The sequence below is a fragment of the Cicer arietinum genome, chromosome 7, assembly GCF_000331145.2.
Source record: "Cicer arietinum cultivar CDC Frontier isolate Library 1 chromosome 7, Cicar.CDCFrontier_v2.0, whole genome shotgun sequence".
In the NCBI taxonomy this organism is placed as follows: domain Eukaryota; kingdom Viridiplantae; phylum Streptophyta; class Magnoliopsida; order Fabales; family Fabaceae; genus Cicer; species Cicer arietinum.
The window spans coordinates 11,830,567-11,856,113 of NC_021166.2; the positions used below are offsets into that span (position 1 = coordinate 11,830,567).

Here is a 25,547-nt window from a genome sequence, read left to right on the forward strand (position 1 = left end):
TATTTCTTAATTAATACATTTTATGTTTCATTATTACCTTATTTTTGCTACATCCACTACTTTTGTTTTGGTTTGTCATCGTATTCTTTAAAATTGTCAAGACTATTTTTTATATATATTTTTTTCGTCGTCTAAATAAAATAATAAATAAATTTATATAATTATAAAATTTTAAATTCAAGAATGATATTTAACATAATAACATCATTATTTGTCGTTAAATTTTATGTATATTATTTTTATTTTATATTTATAAATTTTTTTAATTTTCAACCAATAGTATGACAACATATAATTCTCCCCAAGCACCTCATGCGAAGTTGGCTTCATCCAAATTTTGTTATTTTCAAATAGAAATGGTTGTTTGATATAATTCAATATGTAATAGAATTAGATTAAAATAGTTAAAAAAGAGTAATAATTAGACACATAATAGTTATGTAAGTTATTTTGAAAACGTTATATTTAGATATATCTTAAAGTAATTGAATTATAATTATTTTAATTATCATTTTAAGTTTTATATATTTTTTTAATTATTTTACTTTTACTTGTACACAAATATAATTATAGAATTCTAATTATTCTACTTTATTATTTTTCAAGATTTTCTTTCGTGTAAGCTTCATTGATTTATTTACATTTTTTCATTTTCTATTGAATTTTGAAGATTTCTGATCAAAATTCTAGTTGATTCTAGCTAGTTTTCTTTTTACCTTTGATCAACATCTTCTTGCTCCCACAAATTTTCAAGATGTCAAATGAATTCATCAATGTTTTTTTTTTTAAGGAAAGAACTTGCAATTTTATTGGTTCTAGATAAGGATAATATATTTTCTACGTAGCTATTGATTTTCTTTGTGATTCGTGGTGGTTTATTACTTGAATTGATTTTTTTTTCTCTCCAATATTTCAACCTTTTTTTTTTTATTTTGCATCAAATAAAGTGATGCTCTTAAAGAAGTTTGAATTGTTGAAGGAATATGAGATTCATTGAAATATTACTTTTTATGATAAAGGTGTGATTTTAATTCTAAACAATGACTACAATTGGTTAATATTTTTTTTTGTTAATGATTTGTCTCTTGTTCAATATCTTGGAATTGGTTAATTTTTGGTACGAGTTTATTTAAAAAAATAAATTATTTGAGATTTAAAATTGAATATGATTTTAAATTCATTATATTTTTTTTAGTGATATATTTCATTATTATTTAATTTTTTTGAGCCATTGTTGATTTTCTACATAAGCTTCTACTTTATAGTAGTAAAATAATTACCATTTTCTTGTTTTTCTACTTGTAGTTACAGATTTTTTATTTTTTATGTATTTATATTCTATGGTAGTTAATATTTGTTAGTCATATTTAGCATTTGCAGACTCAAGATCAGGACCGACCTAAATGTAAAGTTACTAAAACAATCATTTTAAACCTCCAAAAAAATAATGTTTTTACTTAATAAAAAAAGTCTCCAAAGTTATTTTTTTACTTAATAAAAAGTTTGAATCTAACATGTTTTAAACTAAAACTAATAAAATCTTATATAAAATTAATATTATCTCAACAAATACTAAATCAATTAACTATATTATCAATTAAAAAAAATATATCATATGAAATCGATTGTATTATTTAATAAATAATTTTATATTCTAAAATGTAAAAAATAAATAAATAATTAGTGATTTTACTAAAACACTTTTATATACTTTATAAGATTTCATATTAAAATTTATTTTAGACTTCCTATTAAAATAATTATATTAGTTATCTTAAAAATACGATGTATAAATGTGTTCTAGTAAGATAATTATACTAATTATCTTAAAAACACCATGTAAACATGTGTTCTAGTATCATAATTATTCACTCTCTTTTAATTTTTATAATTATTTATATTATTATATTCAGGAATTTTTATTTTAATATCCTTTTTTCTTGAAGTTTGTACCAAATTGGTATATGAATAAATAATACTAAAATTTTCATAAACAAACATATAATAAAATATATTATATTGAAAAAAAAATGTGCCTAAACAAATAATATGTTATATTATTTTAACAACTATCTCCTATTTTATTGATAAATTTAAATTATTTTAATAGTATTCTATTTTGTAGATAAATTAATAATTTAATTATATTTTGTTAACAACTTCCTTCTATTTTCTCTCCTAATCAAATAAATAAAAATTAATAATAATAATAATAATAATGTAAATTATATTAATAAAATAAAGTTAATTAAATTGAAAAAAATACATTAAATTAAAATAAAATAGTATTAATAGATTAAAATAAAATACGTTAAATTAAAGAAAATAAAATATGGTTGAATAAATGTGTCTAAACAAATATCCTGTTATATTATTTTAACAACTTTCTCCTATTTTATAGATAAATTTAAATTACATTAACAACTGTCTTTTGTAGATAAATTAAGAATTTAATTATATTTTGTTAACAACTTCCTCTTTTTTTTTCTGATCAAATAAATAAAAATTAATTAAAATAATCATAATAAAGTAAATTATATTAATACAATACAATTAATTAAATTGAAGAAAAAATACATTAAATTAAAGAAAAAATACCACAAATTAGAAAATAATTTAAATTTATGAGTTGGGGACATTCAATTATGAAAGGAAGAGAGTTGTTAAAATTTATATACTATTTAAGTTAATTTAAATTTATCTAAAAAATAAGAAAGAGTTGTTAAAATAATATAAAATATTAATAAAATAAAATAAAAAAAATAATAATAAAGTAAATTATATTAAGAAAATAAAATATATTAAATTGAAGATAAATTTTAACAACTCTCTCCTATTTTGTAGATAAATTTAAATTAATTTAATATTTTATATTATTTTAATTTAATTAATTCTATGTTATTTATATAATTTATTTTATTATTATTTTTTATTTCTTTGATTTGGATACATAATAGGAAGAGTTTGTTAACAAAATATAATTAAATTATTAATTTATCTACATACAATTGTTAAAATAATTTAAAGTTATATACAAAATAGGAGAGAGTTTTTAAAAGAATACAACAGATTCTTTCCAAACAGATTCTTTTTATTGAATTTAGTGTATTTTAATTTAATTTATTAATAATATTTTGTTTTTTAAAATATTAATTACTTTTATGTCATTAAATATATAATTTTCTAATTATAAAAATTAAAAGAAAAAATAATTAGATTCAATACATGATTGCATCATGAGGATGCAACAGAATGCGACCTTTTATTAAGTTTTAAAAAGTCGAGCTTGCTATCAATCGTGAAAATTTAAAAATATATAATTTTGATATTATTTATTAGTAGTACGACAGTTTAGTAAAAAAAAATATTAGAATAAAAATTCCTTATATTAAGCCATGATTTTGAATAATTAATTCGTTTTGTTCATTTTGATTGGATGAATGCATACAATGAATGTTGAGTACAAATCTATTGTGGTAAAGTCATGATCATGGACATGGTAGATAGAAACTCCCGTTTTCTTTGGATTATCTTCAGACATATATTCACTTTACGGCCTTTTTATTCGCTTTCGGCCGTCTTTCGGAAATAATGAGGACTTCTCTTTTGTTTAGAGAATTTTTTTGTTTTTCTCAAAAGTGTATTCGTATATGAATTATATTTCGAGTACATATTAAAAAAGTATATTAGTATATAATAAAAAAATGTATATTAGTAAAGGAGAGCTAAAAAACATTTTACCAATATATCTTTATTATATTAGTATTGGTGCATTTATTTGAAATGTTTACAATTATATTATTTTTAATTTAATAATTTAATTATGTTTGAAGAGATTAAATGAATTTTTTAAAAGTGGATAAAAAATAAATGACGCAAGTTTCGTGTATAACTTTTCTTTTTAGTGCTGTAATAATTGACTTTTTTGGAACTATAGTTGTGTTTTGTGATTGTAGTGTGTTTTTTCTCATTGTTATGATTCTGGATGTCGTTTTGGTTATTTTTTTAATGGGAATTTGAATACTTTAACATTTTGTAGTGCACCTAGTACTACAATATTCCTTTTGATTGCTATTTTTTAGCTGCAAAAGTATTAGTGCATTTACTATTACTATTAGTGCAAAATAAAAAATATTAAATAAAATTTGTGCTTAATTAAATGATACAATTGATAATAATATATTACATGATGATAAATTGAAAATCTTTGTTCATTTTAGAATATTTTTTTTATAAATTGGACCACTCATTAGAAATTGGAGAGAATAATTAAAATATTGATGTATTTATTCTTAAAATCAAAAGAGAAAATAAACTATATATATAATGTAAACTAATTTTATTACGACGATCAACAAAAATCATTTATTTTAATATATCATTGCAGTTTTTGTAACCGTTTAAGATAGTAATCACACTATAAATAGTTATAATTGATCGTAAAATAATTTTACAAAAATGTCTATTCATGAATCTCATGTTAAAATAGATATATCAATTATTATATTTACATTTCATTTTAAATAATGGGTCCAACAAATATTTTCCTCTTGTTAATCAAAAACAAAATTGAGTTGAATCCAATTAATGAGAACAGATTTGTCAAACCAGCCAAGTTCTGCGAAAAAAAAGTCTAGCCTTACCTCTCTTCTTCTTCTTGAGCAAAATATGTGAAATTTAGGATATGTTTTTAATTACTCTTTTAAATTATTTTATTTTATTTAAATAAGTAAATTTCACATAAATTTAATTTTTTCCTTGAGTTGTATTTATGATTTTTTTTTTGTTTGAGTGTGGCGATGTTCGTTATTTTTGTGTAAATTTATTTAATTTTTTATTTTATTACGGTGTTTTTTTTTATTTTGGGGAAAAAAAAGAGTCTAAAGGAACTTTGATTAGTAGATGTGATGGTGCTCCCATCTAATTTCTTAACCAATCCAAACAATAACAACAAAAAACTGATCTAAAAGTAAAAAGTCAAACAAAATTGATTTTCATTGTATTTGTTTGTAGCTCTATTTGTAAAAACTGATGAGATCAAATCAAAAGTCCATTTATTACAACTTAAAAAAAAATTATAGTATTTCATTTTTTTACTATATTTTTTATAAATAATTTTAAAAATAAAATTTTAAATGAAAAATTGGTTTAAAGAGTTCTTAAAAAGTTATTATAAATGTCTCATTTATTTGCTTACATTTATTTGGATAATGAACTTTCAAAAAATATTTTAAATAATAAATTTATCATAACAATCATTTTCAAGATTTTTTTTATAAATAATATAATTTATGTCATGTTAAAATATTTAATTATAAATATTTAAATTATTAAATATTAAAATTACTTTTTTAATCGATAATAAATGAGTTCGAAACAATTTCTATTATTGTTTAGTAAGTTCTCATAAAAGTTAATTTTTAAAAATATAAAATTTAAAATCATTTTTTTAATCTATAACAAACAAGGGCTAAATCAATTTTTGAAATCTCCTTGGGTGTGAAGATGGCCACATTCCCATTGCTTTGCCTACATTTGGTCACCACCATAGCATATAATGGTAAACTTAATTTCCTATCTCTTTCCAACCCCTTTTGTCAATGCTATGGTCATTTTTTTTTGTCGACGTGGTAACTTGTAACCCTACAATTTCATATACACATTGTATTTTCTACATTAGTGACGCAGAAAACTGAAATAATTGAACAATAAGTAATTTAGTATTACTCATTCAAGTAGATCATACATAATTGATAATATAAAATAGTTAACTAACATGTTTACATAGTCAACTTGAGACTTTTAAGGGTGGCGGGGTTTTCAATTATAATAGTACAATTATTGATGATAGAATAGTTTAATAATTTAATTATTCCTTCGGGTTTTAAATATAATTAATTTTTAGTCAATAAAAATTAATGTAATTAATAAACTAAATATACTAATTTTTATTGAACTAAAATTATTCGTACTAATTGTCAAATAGAGTACTTACAAAAGAATTAATGATGCATAAAATAATAGCACACTGTATGTGGTCATCGAGATCTACCTAAATTTGTGTCTATAAAAACCAATGCTTAAAGTACATTTTCAACACCTCCAACACAAACATTAAGTCATACATAAAAAAAAAAAAAGCATAATTAATTAAGATGAATGGAGGAGAAGCAGATCAAGTGAAGATAGAGGAAGAAAAAGAGACGATGAAGAACGACACAGAGAAGAAACTGAAAGATCGAAAAGTGTCATGGGCGAAGCTTCGCCGAGTAGACTCTCTCAATTTGGAAGCGGGAAGAGTTACTATGGCCGAAAACAACCATTCAAAGGTTTGCATTGATGTATATGTTACATATAAATGAAATATATTGAAAAATAGTTTGGTGAATAGATAGAGTATAGTATATATATTAATCTGAAAAGAAAGAAATGATTATGCAGATGGGTTGGAGCATGACACTGATGTTGGCATTTCAAAGCATAGGGATTGTATATGGTGATATTGGTACATCTCCACTATATGTGTATGCAAGTACTTTTACGGATGGAATAAAAAACAACGATGACATTCTTGGTGTTTTGTCTCTCATCATCTATACCATTGTGCTCATACCTATGCTTAAATACGTTTTCATTGTCTTATGGGCTAATGATAATGGCAACGGTACGTCAAATTATTTATCTAAATCTACCTTCTTTTTTATTTGTTAAATATCTATCTTTCACGTTATGTTCAAAGTCTATATATATATATATATTTTATAATCATTTTAACACGAGTTTGAGAAGGAACGTTGTGGCTCAACCTCTTGACATGATTTTATTGTAGTTTTAATTTTTCTTTTTTTATTAAATTTAGTCTTTGTTTTAAAATTTAGTTTATTTTACTTCAATTATATTTTTTAGACCTAAAAGTGACTACGTGTTAAATTTTTATGGATGTGATATATCTTTTTTATCCACCTTACATCAATCAGATAAGATTAATTTATTAAAATAAGATATAAATTTCATGAACGAGTAATACAAATACAATACTTCATTTCTTTCGCACAAACCAAGAAATAAATTTATTAATATAATTTTTAAATATATCTTTACAAACTCACTCATTTACTCTCTCTTTATATATATAAACGAGTATATTACCTTTGTCTCTTTTATAAGTCTTTTTGGTCCTTTATATAAATATATTTAGAAACCTATTTCACTTCAACAAGAAAAACGTATATAATAATATTTAATGCGTCTATATATAAGTTATTAAAATATCCTCTTGTGTACTGATCAAGAAAAGAAATCTTCGTGTACACATTCTCAACACTTACATTTGATATTTTAAGACAAATCAATAATACTAATAAGAGGTAGGTTTGAAATTTTTAGAAAAAATATAAGAGATATATTTAAAAAATAACAATAAATGTATCTTAGTAATTTGAAATTGAAGTTATATTTAAAGACAAATATATTTTCTAACTGGGACTTATAATTAGGGAAAAATATATAATTGACAATAAAAAGACTGTTAATATAACCTTGAGATTTAAAAAATTAACATATAAATAAGAACAATTTTTTTCTTCTAAGAAAACATAAATTGAAATGAAAGTTAATATCTATTTTTATATTTAGTATCGGGTCTCATTTGCCTTGGTTTTAGAGTCAAATTTGTCCCCAAGCTTATATATGTTCAGCGAGATCCAATCTTGACTGATTTGAACAAATGCATTATTTATTGTAGTTAATTAGGTTTTTTTGAAGTTAGGTTGTCATCATGTAAGGTTAATGCACATACATTAAAATAAACTAATACTCCTATCTAGATTATAAGCAAAATAATACTCCCTCTAAGTATGTCATTTAATTAAGTTGAGCATAATTTTTAAGGAAATTAGTTGTTATGGTAATTTTAATGATAAAATAAATTTTATTTAATAAAATACTCTTTTATTAATAGTTTTAGATAGATATAAGTTAGTTTTGCTTATAAAATGACAAATATTTTATTCATAAATTTTATTTTAATTGACAAATATTGATATTATTAAATTAAATATTATGTCATGAATTTAAATTTTATGACCTCACAATTGTACTGTGTATCTAAATTGATAGTAGTATTCATTATTTTGTCTACTGACTCAAAATAAATGACAAACTTTTTATGACTCAAAATAAAAAGAAAGTTTTGACATAAAAAATATCAATAACTATGGGCCGGATATAGTTTTTAATTGTTTTTCATAGAGAGTATCAACTTGACACTAATTAATAATATTAATGATAATACATGTTCAATAAACCTTCCCAAGGTAATACTTTCTCACAAACATTGGGCTAACGGGGTTCATGATCCAATATGTCTAAACCTATAAATATTATATTTTCACGTCATTTATAAACCCTTTTTAGTCTAACTATTTCATGAGACTTCCAATTTCAACATAAAGTCCACTTTTTCTACATAAAATATTTAATATTGGAGATGCTAAATTAGAAAAATCTATATAATTGGAGATAAAATAATTGATCGATTATTTATTCAATATTAGTATGTGTGTGTACAACAGTTATTTTTTTTACGGAAACAAAATCATTTCATATTTAATACAATAAAAGACGTAATACAATCTAAGATTCTGATTAATATGTTGTGGCTTTAGCTAACTTATGAGTTATGAGCGACACCATTGACTTGTACAAGGGATGTGTGTATAGCAAATTTACATTGTAACAAAAATACTAAAATTAGTATCTATTATGTAACTTCTAGTTTATTGTGCATATATCGACTATAATAGTGATATGTAATAACAATATAGGTGTGTTGATTAAGTTATATAATATGATGTACCTGAAAAATTAATTATAAATTTATTTATTTATTGATATAAAATATTTTAAAAAGAATATGCAAAAGATATAACTGAAAATTATGAATGGATATAGGTGGAGCGTTTGCACTATATTCATTGATATGTAGGCATATAAATGTGAGTTTGGCTCCCAATCAACAGCCAGAGGACATGGAACTTTCAAATTACAACCTTGAAATACCATCTACCAAGCAAAAAAGAGCTCATAGATTAAAGCAAAAGCTTGAGAAAAGTCATTTTGCTCGAATTCTACTTTTACTTCTAGCTATAATGGGAACTTCCATGGTCATAGGAGACGGTATTCTAACTCCATCAATTTCAGGTTGGTTATAATTTACTATAGTTTAACTTCAATAAATTTATTTTGTTTTTCAAAGTTCAACTATATATTTATGTTCCTTCAAAAAAAGTGTGTATAGTCTGTTTGTTTTATATTATTATTAAAAATAATTTATTTTTAAAATTAATTTTTTTTAATATTTGAATTATTTTTCAGTTTTTGAATTAGAGGCTGAAATATGATTATAATGAACACTTATTTCTAACTGTTTCTTAATAAAAATTTAAATTTAATAATGTGATATATGTGAGAGAATTTTTTTTTTTTTAAATTGATTATAACTATCATAAATAAATATAAATATGGCTTCTTCTTTATATAAAAAATCTCTGAAAAAATAATGACAAACTTCTGTTAAGTAAAAACATCATTTTTCTATAATTTAATACAAACTTAATATAAGAAAACAATTCAAAAGATAAAAATGATTTGTAAAATATTAGTTTCATATTTGAGTTGGGTTGGATTAATTCATTTAAAGAAATTCTTTTTATTTACAATATTTTATAATTTTAATGTAGTTCTTTCTGCGGTGAGCGGGATCAGTAAATCACTTGGTCAAGGTATTCAATTTAATATTTCATTATATTATTATTATTAATATTATTATTATTATCTAGAGTGACAAATTTGTTATGATGTATGATTTTGAATGCATGAAAATGCTTGTGTATTTTTTATTTTCAGATGCTGTTGTGGGCATCACTGTAGCAATTTTGATTGTCCTATTTGCTATGCAACGATTTGGTACTGATAAAGTGGGAGCCTTATTTGCTCCAATAATTTTAATATGGTTTGCATTTATTGGTGGAATTGGTATCTACAATTTATTCAAATACGACGTTGGAGTATTACGAGCTTTTAATCCAAAATATATAGTTGATTACTTCAAAAGAAATGGTAAGGATGGATGGTTATCACTAGGTGGAGTCTTTCTATGCATTACAGGTTAGTAGCATCTAAACTATATATTAACTCATCTTCTTAAGTTGTATCGTTATTTTAATTCTAACTAAGATACATATATTCTTAATTAGGATCCGAGGCCATGTTTGCTGATTTGGGTCACTTCAGTGTACGAGCCATTCAAGTAAGTTTTTATTAAAGACTCATTTTTTAAAGCAACCCTTACATTGCTTTCATATTATTAACATTACATATTATATATGTTTGCAGATTAGCTTTACTTGCATTACATTTCCTGCAATATTGGCAGCATATATTGGGCAAGCAGCATTTCTAAGAAAATTCCCTGAAAAAGTGGCAGATACTTTCTATGATAGTATACCAGGTAAGTTTTGATTAATTTTATATGAAGTAAAATCATTTACACCATAATTACTAAATATGAATGAATCAATTTCTCCTTTATAACATGCAGACCCCTTGTATTGGCCAACATTTGTTGTTGCTGTTGCTGCGGCCATTATAGCTAGCCAAGCAATGATTTCAGGAGCATTTTCCATTATATCACAAGCCTTGAGTCTAGGTTGTTTCCCTAGAGTTAAGGTTGTGCATACTTCAGTTAAACATCATGGTCAAGTGTATATTCCAGAGGTCAACTACATGTTTATGATTGGATGTATTATAGTTTGTGCTGCCTTCAAGACCACAGATAACATTAGCCATGCATATGGTATGTTTTATAAATTCATTTCTATGTGTTCAAATTTTTAACTTATAGAAGCAAAGAGTGACAAGTTGGAAAATGAAATGTTTAATGCAGGGATTGCTGTTGTTGGTGATATGTTGATAACAACCACACTTGTTTCACTTATAATGCTTGTTATATGGAAGAAGAGCTTATGGATGGTCATACTCTTCTTTTTCACATTTGGTTTTACAGAAATTGTTTATTTCTCATCTCAAATAACAAAGTTCACTGGTGGAGGCTATTTTCCAATTGTACTAGCTATGTTCTTAACAATAGTTATGGGAATTTGGCACTATGTTCACAAAGAAAGATACATGTTTGAACTCAATAACAAAGTTTCAAGTGAGTTTTTAAGGGAATTAGCCACCAATACACATGTACATAGAGTACCAGGAATTGGATTTTTGTATTCTGAGTTAGTGCAAGGAATTCCTCCAATATTTCCACACTTAATTTCTAATGTACAGTCCATTCATTCTGTTCTCGTCTTTGTTTCCATCAAGACTATTCCTGTCAGCAATGTTGCTTCCGAAGAGAGGTTTTTGTTTCGACAGGTGGAATCACGCGAGTATCGAATTTTTCGATGTGTTGTCAGACGCGGTTACAATGATGCCGTTGAGGAGCCTCTTCAGTTTGAGTCGCAATTGATACAAAATCTCAAGAGATTCATTCAACAAGAGAATTTTATGATCGATGTTAATGAAGGTAATACTAATGTAACAACAACAACAGAACAATTAGTACCTATTTCTGGTAAAGAGAGTAGTACTGAGATGGATGACGTATCAGGTAAAGAAGTTAAGCCAAGGTTGAGTAATTCTTCTAATCGAATTATCCCGAGTTATGGTGGTGTGTCTCATGTTTCATCGGATTCTATTCGATCGTTGCCTGGAAGTGTGACAAAATCATCAAATTTCTTTGCGCCTATAGTTCAAGGACCGGAAGAGGAAATAAAATTTATTGACAAAGAAATGGAAAAGGGTGTGGTGTATATGATTGGTGAAGCAGAGGTTGTAGCTCATCCAAATTCTTCCATTTTGAATAAGATTGTTGTGAACTATGCTTATAGATTCTTGCGCAAGAACTTTAGACAAGGAGAAGATTCTATGGCAATTCCACACAAGAGACTTCTTAAGATTGGAATGACATATGAAATATGACATTTGAGATATGTAGTGAAACAAATTGATATATATTATGCATATATGTTAACTACTACTAGGCTCAAAGCTGGTTGGTTTAATTATTTTTGCGTTATGTGAAAAATGAAATGTTGTATTATAAGATAAATATGTATTTTTGTGCTCAATTTTATTTTTTTATGTTTGTAACTTTTTCACCAAGTCATGTAAGTTTTGATTGATGGAGAAGTGAGCATCATTGCTCTCACATAAATAAAGTGCAAATTGTGAATCATATATGTCCCATTATATAATAGATGTTTATTGTTCACTGAGATATGTCAATTTATAACTTGTCATATGATACAATATTAGAAAATGGGTTAGAAGCCCCAAAACAACAAATTAAAAACCACAGACAAAATTAATTAAGGCGATATCCACCTTAACATACCAACTCAAAAAACAAGGAATAACAAGAGGAAAAAAATACATGAGAGGAAACATAAACACTCCTTTTCAGTGGCATTTGTAAAATGAATCTACTTGCACTATGGTTAAGTTAACAAATAAAACGTTTACTTAAGCGAAAATATGATTGGAAATATTGTTCGTATTGTTTTTATAGTTTTGTGTCTCTTAGTTCTCATCAATTGGATCCGTGGCGCAATGGTAGCGCGTCTGACTCCAGATCAGAAGGTTGCGTGTTCGATTCACGTCGGGTTCAATTATTTTGATGTTTTTTCTTTCTGAAAAATCATATCTTCCATCTATGCATTTCATATCATATGACTAAGGTGCCATCCAAATTTGAATAAAATACTCTTCAACCTCATTATTCCAAAAGAGATGCCACAAATAAGGAAAGTTATTGTTTATGCTTTTTTTGCACATCAAGTGTATCACAAATGTCATTTTTACACTTAATAATTTAACACAAATATATTTTTTTTCTTTATTAGTCAATTTGTTTTCATACAAAGATGTAAAGACTTGTGCATACAAAAAATTAAATAATTATTGGATGGTCACAAAAATTTAGACACACTATTGGAACACATATACAAAAAAACATATATTTTTTTAATTATTTTAAAATTATACATTACTTAATTATTATTTTTCTTGCATAAAATAATATATTATTTTTCTATGTTTTTTTTTCTTTTATGTGTGTCCAAATTCTTGGTACCATACAAAAATGATTCCAAAAAAAATAAAGGGCAGGAAAAACATCATTGGTGGACCAATCCATCGATTAAAATTATGTAACTTTTATGTCAAGAAAAACTTTGGTGAATATACTAAACATTTCTCAAAAAGCCAAAGTTTTTGAACTGCTCATAAACTAAACTATTATCAAACAATTTTGCCCTTAGTATGGGATTTTACTGAATGAAAACCAATTCAATCCTTTTATCAATATTATTCACACTCAAATAAACACAAAACTCTATTTCAAACCTAGGTAGTGTGTATGCTTAGAACATGAATGTTGCATTTGGTAAATGTTAATAATGCAGATCATGTTTTATAAACAATGTAGCCATCCACCAATGAAGGCCTCAAATCACACATTTTCATAGTCACCACTGACATCAATTTCTTCGTCGTCAACGTCCATTGAACCGGTCCCAGCTTGACCACCATCGATAGCTTTGGATCCTTGTCCTGGTGTCCTTGCCTCTTGTATGATCCTCATGATTTCTTCAACACTTTGGCTTGGTTGGTCTTTCTTTGTTTCCATAAAACCTTTTCTTTCAGCTTCAATGATCTCTTTAGGCATATTCTTCAAAAACCAAGGGTTCTGTTTGATCTCTGGGATGGTTATCCTCTTTAACAAGGATCACAACTAATTAGTTTGAAAAATAAACATAATCTCATTATACAATATCTAAACTCTTTATATTATAAGCTGCATATATAATACTATAACATTATAACTATAATGTTTGTATGTTTTTTTTATAGAGTTACTTAATGATACATACCTTGGCAGGATCGGCGACAAAGATGCGAGATAGAAGACTCCTACACTCGGCAGAAATGCGAACATAGTCGGGTATGGAGTACTGGACACCTATTATTCTCTGCCAACCAGAGAATCAGAGTTCAAATTTTCTGCTATCAGAGATTGTTCATAATGTTATTTTGAACTTGAAGTTAAATAAGAGCTCACCCCAATGGTCTTTCTAAAATTTCTAGGATCTTCTGGTTCTTCAAATGGATATGCACCAACTAGCATGACATAAAGTGTCACACCACAGGACCAAACGTCTGCAATCTATACACCAAAAAGCCCCATTTACTGAATTGACCCTTTTGGACTAAATGATGAACTGTTTAATGGTTGTTACTAGCAATAAAATGTAGCTTGACATGATCTTTAAGGCCCTAAGGAAAATGACAGAGAAATTCTAAGTACCTTTCCATCGTACTCCTTTCGCGACAGAACCTCGGGAGCAATGTATGCAGGAGTTCCAACTGTAGACTTTGGTTGAGAGTGCAGTATTGCAGACTGCAATTGAATATTGAATTAAAATGGAAAATCAGAAAATACTATTAACCTTGGATATAATATAAATATAATAATAATAATAATAATAATAATAATAATAATAATAATAATAATAATATGATATATCTCCAGAAAAGCTCATTTTGGTGAAATAGTATTAACCTTGGAGTAACCGAAGTCGCAAATTTTAAGTCGAGGGGATGGATTTCCATCCAATAGAGTGTTTTCCAACTTCAGATCTCTATGGCAGATTTCCTACATCGTGAAGTGTAATATAAGACACGTTTGTAATGAAGAACACAACAAATTCTGACTGCATCCATACCATGGAATGACAGTAGCTAACACCAGATATTAGCTGTTGGAAGAAATATCTTGCCTGTAATAATATAGGAAAATCATTCACTTAGTAAATTTCCATGTAAATAACTTATGTGTATATGGAATATTTAAAAAGAAAGATAATAGGTCAACGATATTAATTCTATAACCTCGTCTTCACTAAATCGACCAGCGGTGCATATCCTCTCAAAGAGTTCACCTCCAGCAGCATACTCCAAGACAATGGCTAAATGAGAAGGGGTCAGCAAGACCTGCAGAACAGATACCTCATTCATCATTTTGTTAGTACAAATTGGAATCTTGCTTCACTGATCCATGTACACGATTTGCTTCAAATTAACGATACTGGCTTGATCAATTTTGTTAAGAAACAATGCAAGTCGCAAGAAGATATGATAGTATATAACATAAACTTTTGCGTATTATCAACCATAATTGTCTCAATGCAAATGATTGTGACCTTTCTTTTAGTAATGATTCACTATACCGTAAAACTTTTTGCGCGTTATGATCCAATTTCAATCAGGTGTTATATACAAAAGGTAAATGAGAGCTATTAGAAAAATTGAGGTGCAAAAGTTAATTTCAACTTATGAAAGATGCTAGTAGCTAGGACACTCCTGGTTAATGTAAGATCATTTTAACATTTTCTTTTCTATAAGAATTAGCAAAACAAATTATCAAAACTAACTCTATGTCAATGCTAATAACTCAGTGTACATAGGGAATTAGGAATTATACCTTGTTTTCTTCATGAGTCGGACGCATTTAATTATGAACAAATCAAATCTCTTTCAAGACAAGTTTCAAGCAGTGTATTAAATGAGAGCCTTATGCAAAAAACAATGCAGATAACCAAATACTACATTCAAGATACCCTTCCAAACCTAATCAAGAAACAGTCTAAGAGAGAATAAAAACTCTTACCTCTTTGAACCTGATAATATTTGGATGCCTTAATGACCTGTGGTTAATTATCTCTCTCTGTACATTCTCATCAATCTGTTATCACAAGCATAACTCACTTAGAAGAAACACATATCAGAAAGAATTTAAATGAAACTTCTTGAAAAAAATTATCCCTAATGCAGAGTTTAAGCTAATCAAGCTTTGATAATACACTTCCACATAGTGCTGCTGAGTATGATTAGGAAGCTACTTAAGCTTGATAGAGAGCAACAAAAAATCAATTCAATGAGAAACTTATTTTGGTGTAAATCCACTATCCTTCCTAGGCAACTACAAAGACAAATCTCTCAAGCTGGGTAGAACAACAAGAACATATCCATTTAACAATCAATTGCTAATAAATATAGTAAATTTCAAAATTGACAAAATTTATTTAATTTATTTAATTGATTTCCATATCAATTTTCATCCAGAATTAAAATAAAATAAAAAAATATGAACCAAGAAACATCATATAATATCAGCATCACAAATATGCAAGAGAAAGTAACAAGATTTTTCTCGAGAAAACAGCAATGAATACACAAAAAACAAACAACAGCATTTAGTGAGTAATAAAGTACTGAAATTAAATTCAAAGGCAGTGAATAAATCTTGAAAGAAAAAAAAATTATTTTACCTTTTTACCCCTCTCTATGTATTTGAGAGCAACAAGCTCCCCTGTATTCTTGTCTTTAGCCAACCTAGCAACACCAAAATTTCCAGAACCAAGTTCCTTTAACGGCTCATATCTTTCCTCCATGTCAACCCTCTCTACCAAAACTCTCCAAAACCGCAACAGAAAAAAAGACCAAATAAGATAAAAAGATAGAGAAGAAAAGAATAATGTCTAAAAAAATATATAAAATTCATGGAGGGTAGTATAATATAATATAATGTAACGTAATTTTATTTGGCAATGATGATAATGTAAATAATGTAGTTTAATATGAAAGAGACAGATGCAATGGAAGGAAAAGTTCAAAGAAATAATTAAAAATAAAATGGGAATCAAAAGAAACACAGTGGACAATAGTTACTGTAAAAAACTATTAAGGCTTATACCTCAATAAAGTTATTTATGGTATGTTTTTTGTGTTCAAAAGTTAGGGACGGAATGTTAGTTTAATTAATAGCATAAGTTGTTTTCATGAACATTATTTAAATCGGAAATGACGTATAGTGTATGGTAGTAAAGTATATAGGAAGGAGATCTTTCAACAAAAAGAGGGGAGGTAATAATTGTGGTGGTTGTTAGAATAAAGTTGAAGCTATTTGCGTGTATTAATCAAATACTATACACTTTCAAATTCGTTTCTTTATTTCTGTCTGCTGCAATGATTATGAAGATACCTCAAGTAAAATAACAGCCTGCTCTTTTCTTTTTTGATACCAAAAGAGGGCAACGATGCAATGTAAAATTCATTTTATTTTATTGAAAACACGAAAAAAATGTAAATTTTTCAAGTATTTTTATTTTACGAAACATTGTGTTTTTTATTTTTTATTTCTAAATATGTTGGGTTTAATTGAAATGTGTAAACAGTTTTACAGTAATCGTCAATTTATCGGTAAAAATTACAATCAAGGGTTGTTATTAACTTACAATAACAATTTAAAATTTCTTTACATTACATTGTCATTTCATTTTTCTGAATACATTATTAGAGTTTAATTTATATTATTGACAATATAAAATACTTTATATTATCATAATCATTCACGTCGATACACGTCAAATATTTTTTAATGATTTATTATGGGCGTAAATTTTTGCATCCACAGTGTAATGTTTTTATATTGATAATAAAATATTAAAATAAATATTATCACAAAGAGTAGATAAAATATTTCTTTCGACCTATCATAATTGAGTCATTTAATTATTTTACACATGTTAAAAAGAATATATAAATAAAAATAATACTATTTTTATAAAATTATCACGGTTAGATATTAATGTATTATCAATGTTATAAATATATAATAAAAAATATTATATTAAAAATAATATAAATAATATTAATTAAATTATATAATTATAAAAATATAATAGAAATTAAAAAGATTATTCATTTTAAGTAATTTTTTATAAATGAATAAAATATTGTAGGAAAGATGGAAAACTAATTAATGAATATACATTTTCAAAAATAGCAAAGTATTTTTTTATATTTTATTTTATTTTATTTTATTGTTAAAGGTAAAATTAATAACAACAAAAATTTCATTACTTTTTTTAACATCAATAATGTTTTTCACTTTTCCATGTTTTTACTCTTCTCTGATCAACTCTACGGGCCCAAGTAAAAACGGGATAGGTTGTCCGGTTTATTTTACCCAAAATATCGATAAGACGTTATTAGTAACTATTAAAAATATAGCGATGGCCGATGAGAACCGCTTTTATTTTCTTAATCTTTTTGTCAAAAGAACCAGTTTTTTAATGATTTAAATATATTAGTATTGGTAACCCAAGTTCTATTAACATTGCTAACACAAGTTCTATTTTATTGTTATTAGAATTAAATATTACTCCAACTACACTAATCTCTCTTTTTAGATGGCTAATATGGTTTTGCACACACCAGTTAAATAAGTTTTTAGATATATAAAATTGTGTGATATGTTATTAAGATGTGATAAAATTAACGACTTAAACATGTTAATTTTGATGCACTTCTTTATTTTTGTACTTTCTTTAACCGTTATATCTTATACACTCCATATGAATTCTGGTGTCTCTCATTCTCTCTTTTTTAGTGGATCTCGCCCCACTTCCTTGACCTAATACACGTGTTGGAAGTGTTTCACCATTTGCAAGTACCTTGTCAATCCATATGAAGTGTTTTGTGTTCATTCATATTGTTAGTGTGTCTTGTGTTATTTCAAGTAACTTTAAGTGTTTTAAAATCTGAATGGATATTTTAGGTTGTAAAATTACGAATATAATCACAATGGTCTCTCAAAAATAACACTTATTGTCATTATAGTCCCTGAAAAATGATAACTTATAATTAGAATGGTCCATGTATGTAATAACTTATTGGGTTTGACGAAAGGAGAGAAAATGAGAGACAATATAACCAAAGAGAAAAGAAAGTAGAAATGAAAAAATGTAACTAAATGAGAGAAAAAAACATAAATTTTTTCATTTATAGTTTCATTTTTTTGATTATTTTTTAAAACTTAATGTCAATTTGATCGTTATTTACTCATCAGATCCATATACAAGAGAGTGACACATCATTCAACTATTTAGCGTACATATCACTTACTTAAGAGGACTAACACAAAAGTTATTATCATAGACTAAAGTGACAGACGTTTGACTAATCAGTGATGAATTTGTATTTTTTAATGAGTCAGAAATTAGAATAACAACATTCTATTAAAAAAAGAACAAAATAATAGTTTACTCATTTTACATTGATGGAAAAAAAAAAAGTACTTCAAATAAGATTACCAATTGTTAAATAAACATGATAAAAATGTGTTACAAAGTGTTGCTCGCATTAATATTTGTTAACAGTAAAATTGAAAAAATCTAGGGTGGACCATTTTACAACTACCCCGTCCTTGGATTTTAGGAGTCCCACGATCCAGCTCCCTGTTTCCTATTCTTATCTTCTTGACAATTAAGTCATATTAAACTAATAATGAATAAAAGAAGATTGAGATGACTTATTCTCCTAATAAAAAGTAGACACGTCGATTAATTATGTTTTCGACAAAAGACACATCAATTAATATCTACCTCAATCATCAATTTTTCTATAGGAAAAAATTTAGCATAAAAATATTGTCTAAATTTAAAGTAGATAATTTTTTTAGAATTTAATGAATATTTAAAAATATATTTATATCTGTCTTTTTTTTAATGATGTTAATAGGACTCAAACTCATAATAATATTATAAGATTTGTTATTTTATCACTAGATCAAATAATTTAAAAATTTTAATAATCAATTTTGACTGACAAATAAGCTAACGGTGCATATTTTTTTTATAAAGAAAATTAATTATCTGTGTATCTTATAATTTAATTCTTTTTGGTAAAATTAAGTTATAAAATAGTTAGTATCGGAAAAAAATTAATCTATGGTTGATAGACAATAACTCATAACTCACATATTAAAGTTAGTCGTTGAAATTATAATGTTTGACAAATCTATAAGTCGTTATAAATATAAAATAATATAAAAATACATTATTATTTAATTATAAATATATTTTATTTTATGTATAAAAATGATGATACTCAATGAATATACATCGTATAATCTCTTCTAAGATAATTCGTATTATGATGAGTACAAATCACTGTTAGTTAGTTTATTCAAATTTATTTATTTCACTGATCAACATTGATGGTAAAATTGACCTCGATTTGTATAAACATTTTATCTTCATATTATTAAAAAGAAGAATGATTCAAGAACTTATAGTACTCACACACATATTTAAAATTTATTTGATCTACTATAATTTAAATACAAAATAAATTCAATTTATTTTGATGTAGGTGCTATGACATAGTTTTTCCTTGGAAGTGTATATACATTAAAGTGAATTGAAAAAAAAAATACTAAAAAATTAAGATTTAAATATGTTTTTTTTTCTTTACAATTATAATTTTTTATTTATTTTAGTCTTTGTATGTTTTTTTGTTTGATTAATATTATTGTAAATATATTTTCATTTTAAAATAATTATATATTTAATTTTTATTACAAAAATTACATCAATGTTAAAACATAACCATTTAAAAAAAAAACAAAATATAATTAACTTATAATATTTTTTAACCAAAAAATAATTCCAAATGTTTTAGTTTTCTTTTCTAAAAAAATCTAAATCGCGTATTCTTCTTCTTCGTCATAATTTTCATCACCATTACCAACATTTTTATTTATTTGAGTTTCATCATTGTACTCAAATTCATCGTTATCATAATATTTGTATTCGTCTAGTGGTACTTGTTGGATAACGGTAGATTATAGAATTAGCTCTGGATTAGAGTTTTTCTTTTTGATGTGGATGTTAAGGAATTTTAGAGTAGTATATAGAAAAGTTTAAAAGTTTGAGTAGAATTTTGTTGCATCTAAGTCCTAATAATGGTAAGCAGTGATGAATGAATTTGACATGGTGACAGAGTTAAACTTTTAATCAAATTTACTATGTTTTTTCATATTTTATGAATTCCACACACGTGAGTAAGTATTCAATGGGAGGAATTCTACAATAGAAGGAGAATTGAAACAATGAAGAAAAAGTGCAATTTAAGTTTTTTTAGAAAAAAAAACTGAAATATTTAATGTTAATTTTAAGTTAAAAAAAATTAATTTAATTATATTTGAGTTATTTTTATTAAAATAATATTGTATTTTAACGGTGTTATAAAATTGAATCAAATCATTATTTTAAAATAAAATTATATGTACAAAGATAAATAAAAAAAAAAAACTTATAACAATTAAAATAAAATTATAATTGCAAAGAACAGCATATTTAAATCAAAAATAAAATAAATAAAGTGAGTTGACACTTAAATAGACTCACACTTGTCCAACTTTCGCAAAGACAATTTATGTACAATTTTTTTATTGTGACTTTTTTTATAAAAAAAAACACTTAAAATAAGTTCTCATAAAAAAATTAAATATTTATTTTGGTATAACTTTTTTAGATGATAAAAAACCAGTTAAAATTTATATAAAAAAATTAGTATTTTATTATTTTGGTACAACTTTTTTAAATAATAAAATTTTAAAAAATACTTAAAATATAACTATTTTGAATAATTTTTCATAAAAATCATTTTAAAATATATATTTTTAAATAATAATTATTATATTAAAATCTCTAATAATAAATATTTAAATTATTAAATATCAAAATGACATTTTTAATTGATAATAAACAAGTTTAAAATAAATTCTATAAAATTACATTTGAAAATATATAACTAATTTTATTAATCAATAACATAGAACGAACCTTTAATCATATTGTAAAGGCCTAAATCGAAGAATACAAGGATAGAAGGAGAATAAACACAAACAAAACATATTTGTAACGGGTATTAGTTAGGGGTGGGAATAGGTCAGACCAGACCAGACTTTAAAAGATCTGAGCTTGGTCTACGATGAATTTTTGAGGCCTACGGCCTATGATAGACTTTTTTTCGGCCTGAGTCTGGCCTACGGCCTATCATGGTCTGGCCTGTAAGCCTATTTAAAAGCCTTATTCACATTAAAAATAATTTTTCTAACAAAATAATTTAAAAAAAAAAAATATAAAACAAACACCCTTTAAACCCTAAAAAATGATTTTTGGTTTAAAAGAATAAATTTTTTATTGAAACAAACGCACCCATTATTATCTCTCAAACAAATGGTCTCAAACAAACTCAGATTATTACCTCTCAAACAAATCATCTCGTGCAACATCATATTTAGTAATAATATATATATATATATATAAAGATAATAAATAAACAATTATCTATAGCTATATGATGCTCTACACATATCGATTTATATGATTCTCCATATACCACTACTAATGTGTATATGTATATATATATTAAATAAAAAAATAATTTTTATAACAAAATAATTTTTAAAAAATATGAAACAAATACCTTTTAAACCCTAAAAAATAGTTTTTGATTTAAAAGAATAAATTTTTTATTGAAACAAACGCACCTATTATTATCTCTCAAACAACTCAGAATATTACCTCTCAAACAACTAGGATTATTACCTCTCAAACAAACTCATATTCAGTAATAATAAACAATTAGAGTTTCTAAATTTATATACTAATAATATATATAAAGATAACAAATAAATAGTATTGATTTTTATAAAATATAAAGTAACAAATAAATAATATCGGTTTTTATAAAAAAAAAATATGTTGTTTTCATACATGTTCGTTGGAGTGAGTGCAATGGAAATTAGAAGAAGAAAACATAGAGAATGGAATACATATAAAATATATATAGGCCGACCTGTGAGGCCTAATAGGCTTTTTTAAAAGTCTGAGCTTGACCTATTTACATAAATAGGCTTTAAAAACAGTCTGAGCCTGACCTTTTTATTAAACAGGCCAGGCCAGACCAATTCATAAGTAGGCCAAACCATAGACCTCTGTCGAACGGCCTGGCCTATTCCCATCCCTAGTATTAGTGTATGACTACCAAAAACACGGTGTTACATGAAACACATCCAACTAGGTAAGCCCCCTTGAATTTCATACTAAAACCAATAACTCTAAGACTTATTTCCAAAAAATGTTTTGCATGAACCTATGTGTTTTCTGCTGCTTTTTATTTATTTATTTACTTATAATAAAATGGTAAAAAAAATCTCATATATAATTATAAAGTTTTGGAATTTAAATTTAAAATATGATATTCGACTTAACAATATCGATATTTATCAATTGACATAAATTTTATAAATGTATTTTCTACTTTTAATATTAATTTCAATTTATTAATCAAATTGAAGTATTTATTTTTTATTTTTAGCAAAGCTACATTATAAGTATATTATCTTATTTACGTGTAACATTTAGATCTGATTTTCTTTTTTCTGTTTATTCTTTTATCTTTTAAAATATTTATAAATTTACTTTTTAATTTTTATAATATTTTATAAAATTATTATTTATCTTTTTTCTATCTCGTTTAAGACCTTTATCTTTTATTATATATAAAAAATTATCCTTTAAAAACATTAATACATCACTAAAAATGTTGATGGACAAGTTTACGTAGGATTATCATCATTATTTTTTTAATAAAAACAAAAAAAAAAAACCAATTCTTATTATAAGCAACTATAAACCCAATTTAATAATAATCCTAAATAGATTTATCATTAAGTGTTTTTAATGACAAGTCGATGTTTTCGAAGAATAATTTTATAAATATATTAAAAAACAAATAATTTAAATAAGAGAAAAAAGAGAAAAAAGATAAATAATATTTTATAAATGTTCAAAAGATAAAAGATAAATTTGTAAATGTTTTAAAAAATAAAAATTCAAACAAAAAAAAAAGATAAAAAACCTAAATATTACACATAAATAAGATAAAACATCTTTAGTGTAATTTTGTCTATTTTTTTAGGAACTAAAACTACCACTTAGGCTATTTAAAAGAAAAAATATCTTCACTTTCCTTGTCACATTTATCTTTATTTACGTTTTTGTAGTATTAGGGACACAGCTATACTTTAAGGGTGGGAGGATAACTGAATTGGTGTTGGTTTAGGTGTGAAATATGCAGAATGGGATATTTCGAACATATTAATTGTATCGGCTCAGAAATTGAATTAGAGTAGAGTTGTTGAATTGGTGAAACTCTTAACTTTAGCTACTGTTGTTGGCTTTAGAATTGAAGTTGCCTTCTTGTAAATATTTTTTTCTTTTGTAATTTGAATTTATTTGAGTTTATTTATTTGTTTGGAGAATTTATAAAAATAATTTATGAATAAATAATTTATAAATTATTTTCAACTAATTTCTATTAACTCTCAAGAATAATTTTTGAAAATAATTTGTAATTTATATAAAAACAATTTAATTTTATCTATCATCAATGGAGTGTGCAAAACTCAGTTCTGAATTAGAACCGTTTAAAAATTAAACCAAACTGGTTTTCAATTTGAAAAAATTGAATCGAACCGGTTTTCAGTTCAAAAAACTGAGCTGAACCGTTTTATAAAGCACCGGTTTATTATTTGAATCGAATTGAACCGGTTTAACTGAATTTTTTTATTCATATAGACCAAATTTTACATAACTACCCTTAATTATTATTAAAAAAAAATCAGTTCAAATTTTTTGAAATAAAAATCAGTTTGGTTCAGTTTTTTCGAACTGAAAATCAGTTCGGTTTGGTTTTTTTAAACTAAAAACCGGTTCGATTCTAGTTAAAAAATCAGTTCGAAAACAATTCGATTCTCAATTTTTATAAACCAATTCAGTTAAAAAACAGTTCAGTTCAGTTCAGTTCTGCAGTTTGGTTCAATTTTTAGTTTTTTTGAACACCCCTAATTATCATAGATATAGTTTATGTATTAAGTTATTATTTATCTAAACAAACTTTGATGTAATGGGCATTTTGTGCTGTGATGTTAAATTAGTATATTTTATTTTGCTTGTCAAAAAGTGTGGGGAGATAAATTTATATGTTGGTAAATTAAGCGCACTTGATTTAAGTTCATGGAAGCAAATCATTTAAGAAACCCTTACAATTAATTTTGAATTGACAAACTTATGTTTCATCATGATGGGGAGTTGCCTCTAGATATATGAGAATTAGCTACCCGTCTCTTTATTTGTGTGTTTTTTTTCTCTTCAAGTTTACAAATAAAAGAACTTGATTTGAACCAATTTTTTAAGTTTGGAGCAAATAGAAAGAGAAAACTTTGAAAGAAAAAGAGAAAATAGAAGGAATAGATTATTTTGGGAGAGCGGAAGTTTGAAGAGTATTTTTTTCATCATACAAAACTCTTTCCATTTTTTGGTCAAAATATAAAATACTCTTAATTTGTGGGAGTTAAAAAATGCATCGGATGAGGATTAGAAAGGTTTTTCAGCAGTTAGCTAAATTCTTTGTATCTATATTATTATAATACTTTAAAAATTATACACATTCTTATATCATTTTCTACAAATCTATTATCTCAAATATAATGAAAGATTTCTTTATATTTTTCTCTCTTG

The 25,547-nt window shown here is 25.1% G+C and overlaps 2 protein-coding genes and 1 non-coding gene across 3 annotated transcripts; 2 read left to right on the forward strand and 1 right to left on the reverse strand.

Moving 5' to 3' along the window:
* Positions 1-6,081: 6,081 nt before the first annotated feature.
* Positions 6,082-12,289, forward strand: LOC101500148 (potassium transporter 5). Its single transcript, XM_004508909.4, has 9 exons — positions 6,082-6,329; positions 6,442-6,664; positions 8,953-9,201; positions 9,741-9,782; positions 9,907-10,167; positions 10,257-10,309; positions 10,396-10,510; positions 10,601-10,855; positions 10,946-12,289. Exons 1-9 carry the CDS (start codon positions 6,156-6,158, stop codon positions 12,031-12,033), a joined length of 2,460 nt encoding a protein of 819 aa, XP_004508966.1. The 5' UTR covers positions 6,082-6,155; the 3' UTR covers positions 12,034-12,289.
* Positions 12,290-12,649: 360 nt separating this feature from the next.
* TRNAW-CCA (transfer RNA tryptophan (anticodon CCA)) lies at positions 12,650-12,721 on the forward strand. The gene has a single exon. It is a non-coding gene; the product is annotated as a tRNA-Trp (tRNA).
* A 629-nt stretch (positions 12,722-13,350) lies between these two features.
* LOC101500472 (serine/threonine-protein kinase SAPK3-like) lies at positions 13,351-16,836 on the reverse strand. The gene is made up of 9 exons (XM_004508910.4): positions 16,443-16,836; positions 15,782-15,856; positions 15,004-15,105; positions 14,838-14,891; positions 14,675-14,767; positions 14,420-14,512; positions 14,174-14,278; positions 13,986-14,084; positions 13,351-13,828 (listed from the first exon to the last, which is right to left on the reverse strand). Exons 1-9 carry the CDS (start codon positions 16,563-16,565, stop codon positions 13,565-13,567), a joined length of 1,008 nt encoding a protein of 335 aa, XP_004508967.1. The 5' UTR covers positions 16,566-16,836; the 3' UTR covers positions 13,351-13,564.
* Between the last annotated feature and the right edge of the window lie 8,711 nt (positions 16,837-25,547).